This window comes from Lepidochelys kempii, chromosome 3 (assembly GCF_965140265.1).
Source record: "Lepidochelys kempii isolate rLepKem1 chromosome 3, rLepKem1.hap2, whole genome shotgun sequence".
Lineage (NCBI taxonomy): Eukaryota > Metazoa > Chordata > Testudines > Cheloniidae > Lepidochelys > Lepidochelys kempii.
In genome coordinates, this window is record NC_133258.1 from 167,777,248 (window position 1) to 167,786,564 (window position 9,317).

The 9,317-nt window shown below is 41.3% G+C and overlaps 1 protein-coding gene across 1 annotated transcript in view; it reads left to right on the plus strand.

The window, feature by feature from the left end:
- The window catches only part of KCNH1 (potassium voltage-gated channel subfamily H member 1), a 312,972-nt gene extending 305,632 nt beyond the window's left edge, over positions 1 to 7,340 (plus strand). The window contains exon 11 of the mRNA XM_073335290.1: positions 6,467 to 7,340. Coding sequence (XP_073191391.1) covers positions 6,467 to 7,309 — 843 coding nt within the window. The 3' untranslated portion in view covers positions 7,310 to 7,340. The remainder of the gene's footprint in view (positions 1 to 6,466) is intronic.
- Positions 7,341 to 9,317: the final 1,977 nt, after the last annotated feature.

Sequence of the window (9,317 nt, forward strand, 5' to 3'; positions counted from 1 at the left end):
CCTTCTCATACCCAACAAAAGCTATTTCCAGGTCTCTCAGACTCACGTTGCTTGTGTGCCTAGGCCAATGAATGTCCAGGTAAGTTTAACGTTTGAGCCTCTCTGGGATACTTCCAATATTGTTTCTCCACCATTATTGTTTTTAGTAAGACTATTCCTGAAGCCAATATGGTCCCTATTCATTGAATCCATATATTTTCCATTTTTAATCACACTTTCCAGTCTGGTTACTACTATGCAACACGGTCTGATCAGCACCTATTCACCATGAGAGAACTTTGGGACCACATACCATTCCAGGTCATTTAACTGAATCCCCAGCAATTTTAATTGAAAACCACTTATGTAATGGGAATAACGGGGAGTGGGAAGAACCCCAGTGGTACTTTAGACTGGTCTTCCTATCAAGCACATTCTACTTACCCTCTTTTTCCTGTGTAATGAGAGAGCTCTCTGAGATTCCTTCCTTAAAATGACAATCTCAGACTTCCTTTGGGTCCATTCAGCGAGCCCTTAGCTTTTCAAGCTGTGCAAACATATTGATCGTCTCCTATCGGAAAGATCCTACCAAGTCTATATTCCAGGCCATAGTGTTTTAATAGAAGAGTACCTCATGCGGTTCAACGGAGGGCTTTTTGTTTTGTTTTGTTTTTATCTCATGAATCATGGTGCAGTAAGCATGGTACAGCATTAAAATGTGAAACACTATGGGAATTCTACAGGGTGTTTGAACAACCTCAGGATTGGGTTAAATTATGTGTAAAGTGTATCAAGCTGCAGACTGCAGAATTTACAGGCGCTCCCCGACTTACTCAATTGTTCCGTTCCAGAAAGCCTTGTGTAACTCAAAGTTTGCATAAGTTGGAAACGTATTCCCAAACATTACACCAAAAAACAAACAAACAAACGAAAACCCTTCCTTTTTCTATCTTACGGAACATTTTCCATAAGTGTGAATTTGCGTAAATCGGGTCTTGCGTAACCCAGGGAGCGTCTGTACTGGTAACAGAATTAAACATCAAATTTAAATCAGTTCTGTACTGCCAGTGGACCAGTTTAAGATAAAAATTTCTTAACTCTGAGAACAACTAAAATGAAAATATGAGCTACCCAGTGCAGCAATTCTCACTTGCAATATTAACTTGTAGCATTTTAAATTATTGTAACTTTGAAATCCTACAAGGATTTCTCCTTCTCAGAAGGACCAATAAACTGCTCATTAAAAAGACAAAGAAACTTAATACCAAACATTACTTTGAGTTAAGAGGTAGCGTTTTCAAAAGTGCCTAAATGACTTAGGAGCATAAAGCCCATTTCCAAAAGTGACATAGGCATTAGGCGCCTAAATCCCATCGACTTGCAAGAGACCTAGGCTCCTAAGTGAAAATGGAACACTTAGTACTCATAAGTGTTAAACAAATGTCCCCAAACAACAGTGTGTTGAAGATGGAAAATAATCAGAGACAGGGCAATAATTCTATATGAGGACAGTTTGAAGAATCTCACTGTTCAGAGAAGAGACTAAAATGGGACATACATAGACGATAGTGAGCAATAGAGAGAGAAAAATCAGAGTTCCCTATCTGCTGTTTCCCTTCATTCAAGGGACAAGCAGACATTCAATGTAACTGAAAAGCAGCGGATTTACAACTCATAAAAGGAAATACTTATTACACAGTACATAAATAACCTGCGCAGCTCATTGCCACAAGATCTCACTGAGGCCAGGAACTTAGTAGGTGTCTACAAAGGATGATGTATTTATATGGATAATGAAAACATCCAGAATAACCTTAGATAGGATGATTTTTTATAAGGAATATGTGACATTCAGTGGGAGTCAGGCACCTACCCGCCACTAAGATCACATGGTTACACAGTAAGACAAGTATATACCTCGACTGCACTGTTAAATATTTTTGCTTATTTTGCTTCATTTCCTCCCTCTCATTTCTTACACATGAGATGTCAGAAGTGAGATCTGAATGAGCTGCAGCAGGCATGTAGAGGATGTTTAAAGCACAGTGGGCTCCCTGGAAAGGGGATACTGAGGCATTTGTCACTAGTATTGCAGCCTTGTTTCAGGAAAACTCATGTTTATTGATGCAGACTTTGAAATAAAATTTTAAAAGCATTTTTGACCAGCTTTTCTGCTCGTGTGTATTGCATTTGACCCACACCATGTTGTTTGAAGAAAAAAACATACCCACCGAGCTGCCTGTTGTAAAGTTTTGACTGCAGAAGAGCAGTTTTAAAATATATCGTCACTGGTTCACTGCTCTCTCTTTTACGTATATTTCTGAAGTCACGCTGTTTGTTAATCTTAATGTCCTATCAGTAGTGATGGAATAAAGATGTGACAGAGTAGAGAGTTGCAGGGTTATGAAGGTGCGATTAACGGCACTTCAGGTATGACAAGCACATCCCTCTGGTGAACTCAAATGGATGATGATGGAAGGGGGGCTAGATTCTTGGAACACATCAAGCACGACTCTGTCCTGTGCTTTCATTTCAACGAGCAAAATGTAGCACACCTCTCTACTCTGCTTAACTAAACAGACCAGACCGTGACCAACCCCTCTCAGGTGCACAAGAAGGGTTGGAGAAACCACACGGAGAAGCCTACTCCCTCCGTCCTTTTGTAGAGCCCAGCCTCAGATCGAGCGGGCAGTGCAAAGGACGCACGCATCTAATGCCAGCAGCAGTACTTGACTCCCGAAAAGACCATGACCTTGGCTTCCCTTCCATAGTGGCAGCAAGGTTGAGCTGCTGCAGGAGAGTGGGATAGTTTAGTCCCATTAGTCCCCGGCCCTAGCAGCATTTAGGTTGAGGCAGCTGGATTGCTTCCAGGACCAGCTCCTGCTGAGCAGCTGCTCCACACTCCCCCATCCCCAGTTTAGGCTGTAGTTTCTAAAAGCACAAGCTAACCCCAGGTGTAGGTTGGTCACTGATTTAGCAGAATGGCCTTTTTTAATTGGAGCATAGGATTTCATACTCGTTAAGTAGCCTGCCTCGTGCTATTGGCAGTAACCTGTTGTTCTAGGCTGAAATCCTTGCAATCCATCAAGAAAATTGTGCAATACTGAACAGGTATCTAAGGGGCGGAGCATCTGTCCTGGCACCGTGGCACTGTGCTTTCAAGGGTGATCAAATCTCATACCCTGTATGCAAGCTGTTACAATAATCTCCTTCTAGGTAAGCAAAAACGCTAAATCTTCCAACATACAGATGGGATGTTTCCCCTATAATTCATTGTGAACGATAGCAAAACGAATACAGCAAGCGATGTAGCATTTGTAGAGCCTGAAATATAGGGCTGGGGGTTGCTGCTAGGAACCACGATATAGTTTGCTCGTTATCTTCAGCCCATTATAGAGCATCATTGTCATTTCAGTTAAACTAGCTAATATGCAGGCCGCTGTGTTACACGCTTGATAAGACAACTTTGTAAAAGCACCTCTCCCTTTTGCACTAAGGAATCAACGCAAAATTTTAGAAAAAAAAAAAAGCTGAAATAAAAACGACTTCCTTTTCCAGATCTTGCATCTTCCTTTAGAGCCCATATACTCTCTGTCTGTCCATCTTCCTCTTTGCCTCAGAATTGATCAGAAAACAATCCACCCAAAACAGCTATTTGCATTTGTTTCTTTGTAAACAGTTGAATATCCCCTTTAAAACAAACACAAACAAAACCCCCAAATACAGCCCTGTAAAGCCTCTTTCATTACCACTTCGCTTTGCACAGTTACCGTAAAACTTCAGTGGAGTCAAACTGTTCAGTAAGGAGCAGCCGTGAGAGAGCACAGCACTGGAAAAGCGGCCAGAGCAGCGGATATATTTTGACGTGTATTTGGGCATCGTTCTTACAAATTTAAAAAAGCAGAATCTCGCTTCTTACCCACGTCTTCAGCTAAAAGAGCCAGCACAATAACCTAAGGGGGAGTCCCCAGACCAACACATTTTGGGTTTGATTCTGCTCAGTAGGGGTGCGGGGTACTGCACAGGGTATGTCAGCAAAAGATGATGAACAGGGCAGGGAGTCCAGGGGGATCTGATTTTTGCATTAATAAGAGTGCTGCTCTGCGGCTGTCTGGGACCTAGAGAAACACCTAAGCAGTAACTGGAAGAAGAGCTCTGTGTAAGCTCCAAAGACTGTCTCTCTCACCAACAGAAGTTGGTCTGATAAAAGATATTAGCTCCCCCGCCTTGCCTCTCGCAGACTGAAACAGGTAGCGATGCGCTTGATTACGATAAGGGGGATGAGCTCATGCATAAGCTGATGTCTCAGACCATCCCATTCTTTACACGTGTCTCCCTCCCACCCCCACCCCCCGCCGTTTTACCGTGTGCTTTTCGGAGTACAGGAATAGGTGTGCATTGGGGCTTGAGACTCTCTACCACACCATGTGGAGACTATGCCAGTGGCCACATTTTCAAGAGCTCAGCATTTAACAGGTCCCATTTAGGTACCTAAATGAAAAACAATGGGAACTGCTGGGTACTGCCCACTCTTGAAAACCTTCCCCACAGCGTCCACCTTCTGGGGCTGGTTCATAACTTCCAGTCACTCTGGTACAGAAGCACGGCAGCCTGGCATACCTTTGCTGTGCAGCATGCAAGAACTTGCACAAACTAGGATTTGCACATACCGCTGCTTCCCAGAACTGTCACCAGTTGATTCAGCACCTGCATGCATGTACTTGTAGCAGCTTTGGTCAGCTTTTACTGTCAAATTGAATTACAATGTCCAGGCTTAAACAGTTTGAGGCCCTCCCTGTTTGCAGGAACCGCGGGCTGATGTCGAGCTCTACCAAAAGTCCATATGCCCTCCCTAGGTGTAGTTGGGATTCTAGCCCACTTCTCATCACCAATTTATCTGTGTACATACTGCACTTGTGAGGAACAGGTACGTGCTAAGCCAGTATAAATCAGGTTTAAACTGATCTCAGAGCATCTGTGTGCAAAGTTAAATCAGTTTAGCTAAATTGGTTTAATTCAGTTAAACTGGTGCAACTTTTGTCTGTGGACAAGTTCTTATTTTGGAGCACTGTATTAATTATTTACTCTGCCTGGGTGTCATGCCTCTCCTTTTGCAAATTAGACTCCTTTGTCTGAGTTTCCTAATTATTGCGATTTCCTGAAAGGACACTGTCAAACACTTTGTCATTCTTAGTTTATGTTTAGACTCCCCTTTAAAGCTTGAAAATAAAATGTCCTTTCCTGCTAATTTTGTCCTTTCCTACTTGGCAAACATTCAATGATTCTTCCACTACTGACTTCCTCTCCTTTCTAACTACCCAGAAATTAATGCAGCTCTCTTTTTGTATGCCTGCACCACACTGAGGAGAATGTCAAGGAGCTTTAGAGCTAGCAGAGCAAGCATAAAACATTCACCTTGGGTGTTGTGCGAAAACAGTGCCTTTTCTGAGTATTTTAATATAAATTCCTCTGTGACAGAGGGGTGGGTTTGTTTAATCAGTTTCAATTCATATTTGGAACCTCAGGGATATTTTCTCCTGTATTACAATAACTTTAGACTGGGGTTTTTTAAGGAACCCAAGGGGACTAGGCACCCCACTCCCTTGAGCTGCGTACTTAACTCATGTAGTAGGTCTCTTTGAAAACCTCAGCCTTAATGTACATCACATTTTGGAACTAAACTACTTGAATACCAGATTTGAGTGCACCCTGTTTTCTTGCTTGGAAAATACCAACAGTGATAATGAGTCTACTGTTATTGAGGGGAATATTCTTCCTGTGAGCAGTATGGGACCACCCACCATAGTGTAAGTTAGAGCAGCTTCTAGACAAGGGCTGTTGCTGGCACAGATCAGCCCACAGGATCAAGAAGTTGTTGTTAGTAGAGCTGGTCAAAAAACAGGATAACCTTTTATGAAAAATGTGTCCCTTTTTTTGGTCAAAAATATTTCAAATTTTGAAGTTTTTCCAACTAGCTCTAATAATTAGCTCCTTGGCAGCTTCCCCCATTCCAATGAGCAGAGTAGACTCAGAGAATCATTCTGTTATTTTGTCCATCTACTCAAACGCCTTTTATCCTCCAGAATGACTTATCAACCTTTATCTCATACGACAAGTGTAACAAGAAAAGGAAGCAAAAGGGAAAGCAATTTCAGTCAAGTACCTCAGAGACTACTGTAAATGAGCATGGATATGAGTTAATCTTGGTTGTACAAACCACTTAGCTAGCCGAGTTGCACTAAAACGATTACATAGCTCACGTGATGTGCAGTAAGTGAGCTCAAGGATGAGTAGGCGGAAACACATGAGAATGGCTATTTTAATAGTGAAAAGCAGTAACATTAACAAAAATGTTTGTCGCTGCTGTAGTTAGCAGCATTTTGCTTCTAATAGTGTTAATAGAGATCAAGCTTCACTTCTCCCCTTTCCTCCCCACTGTAACCTTTATGTAATTCATAACCGTGTGAAATATGTTTCTTCTCTGCAGATTGTGTTCCGGAAGATCAGTGATGTCAAACGTGAAGAAGAAGAGAGGATGAAAAGGAAGAATGAAGCGCCTCTGATTCTACCACCAGACCACCCGGTCCGTCGGCTGTTTCAAAGATTCAGGCAACAGAAAGAAGCCCGGCTAGCGGCAGAAAGGGGGAGGGATCCAGATGACCTGGATGTGGAAAAGGGCAACATTCTAGCTGAGCACTCTCGCACTGTTGTGAAAGCTAACATTGTAACGGTAAGGGAGAGCCCTGCAACCCCTGGTTCGTACCAGTCTGCTTCAACATCCGGTGTGCCCGATCATGCCAAATTGCAGGCCCCTACATCAGACTATGCAGGGTGCAAAGTGTCCGGTGACTACCCAAGACGCAAAGGCTGGGCCAAATTCAAAGATGCTTGTGGAAAGGGGGAAGACTGGAACAAAGTATCCAAAGCAGAATCCATGGAGACTTTACCGGAAAGAACTAAAACTTCAGGAGAGACTACACTGAAGAAGACAGACTCTTGTGACAGTGGCATTACAAAAAGTGACTTGCGCTTGGACAATGTTGGGGAGACAAGGAGCCCTCAGGACCGAAGTCCTGTCCTTACAGAGGTCAAGCATTCTTTTTACCCTATCCCAGAACAGACTCTTCAGGCTGCCATGCTGGAAGTAAAACATGAGCTGAAAGACGACATCAAGGCTTTAAACACAAAAATGAGCAGTATAGAAAAACAGCTTGCGGAGATACTAAGGATATTAACCTCAAGAAGAAGCTCTCAGTCACCACAGGAGCTGTTTGAAATATCAAGGCCCCAGTCTCCAGAATCAGAAAAGGACATTTTTGGAGCAAGCTGAGATGTTTCTTTTTTAAAAAACAAAAAACCATACAAATAACCCCCCCCCCCCCAAACCATTTAAAATTTAGCCTTTCTTGATGAAAACCAGTGAGGGACCAGTTCATTAAGCATGTTCCCTGTCTCTAAAAAGGTACAGTAACAGGAATTGCAACCTCATGTCAAGATGGCAGCTGACACTGAAGTCTTTTTGACAGCCAGGGTACAGTTTATAAAGTTTTTTTTTTCCCATCTCCTTCATTGGTGCATCTTTTTTTTTCTACCCTAATGATAGTTGGATAATTATTTTTAAAACAGCAGCCATTCCTGCAAGCATTAGGTGACCTCATAGAGGTTTTTGGAGCATGCCTTAGGTAACCAGCTCAGTTTTTGTATAGATACATAAGGACTTGCCTGGGTGCTTAAATTCTCTAGCAATCTTTTTTGTTTTTGTTTTTTTTTGGCTGATGCTGTCTTGATCACGTGTACCTGTTAAATATGACAGTATCTTTTCCTACTGCAATGATGAAGTGACAATAAGTGGGAGGTTTATTCGGTTTCTTTTCCAAAGAAATATGCACTACTTAATTTCCAATGGGATCTGTGGGTGGTATTATGTATTATCTCTTGAGGAAAAAACCTGAAACTTCCTACATTTCATTTAAAATCTAGCTCATGGTATTAAAGTAATTGTAGTGGGCAAAATCCTCAGTTATCCACTGTATTGAAGATGAGGTCCTCCACACCCCCAGCAGCAGGGATACTGGATTCTCAAAAACTAACCATTCATAAAGATGCCCTTATACACTGTTAGTTTTGCTTTCCAATACCTAATTTTTTTTTTACATAAATTCCAGAGAGCAAAGAACTGTGCATAAAGTATGCTTGAACATGGTGCTTCTTAGAATATGAAGCATTGCAATGAATCAGTGACAATGTCCCATTCACCAGGTTGCCAGTCTATTAGGAAAATATACTGTGCCATTGATTGTTCTAGATAGAATTATCCTTCAGAAGTTTCTATTTTGATACTGTTCTTTGTTCACAGTCAAAGGCTCTCACGAGGCTTTTTTAAGAATTTAGATGGTTGGAACTCTGTTTTCTCTCAACATCTAGTTATTGTTCTTCTGCTAACCTAGCTAGAACATCAATGGAAAAGGTAAATAAAAGGACCATGCTTAGTATATACAAGTGCCAAGGGATGCCCCCAACAAAAAAGAAATCTGCTTCTTAAAGGACTGTTTCCAAACCATGTTTTCATAATGCTAGTGCACATAGATACAAGCACTTTACCAAAGCTAGTAAATATCATTTATTAATTATTAGCTAAGGTAGTTTAGCCAGCATCCTGGCCTTGATAGATAGGGATACAGTTGCAGTAAATACTCCAACATTGGGTTTAACAGTGCTTTAGGGATCTGACATGTGATATAACATTTTCTGGTCTTTCAGTCTGATAGACAAGGGGTAGTGACTTTTGATCATTTACCTTTTGACAATACAAACTTACTTCCAAAGGAGATGTGATCTTGGTTTAAGGTTTGTTTCACATTAGATAATGGGGTTGCAAGGGAAAACAAGCCATTTGAAAGGGTTTCTGACGACACACTGTCTGTAAATATTGCTGTTAATTGCAGTATTCTTGGGAAGCAGCTGTGTGGGAACAATTCTTTAGGTCAGTAAAGAATAAAAACATATCAGTGACTCTCACGTAGAGGCACAGGTGCCATTTTACTCACTTTATTTAGGACTCCATGGTTAGTTTTCTCTAGTGCTAATTGGTGTCTGTCCTGTACCAAAGACACACAGTATTAAGGAAAGCTTTATTTGAACAAAGAAACTCACCGTATGTTTGCAGACCTATTGTAACTACTGCTCTATATCTACTTTACAAGTAATAACTGTGTTGTGATTAACAAAATAAACACAAACACACTTTTCAGTTCAAGACCATTAAGTGACTTTTCATAGACTCTAAAATCAATATAACTATTAAATCATCTGTGATATTTGTCATATTAATTTTAAAG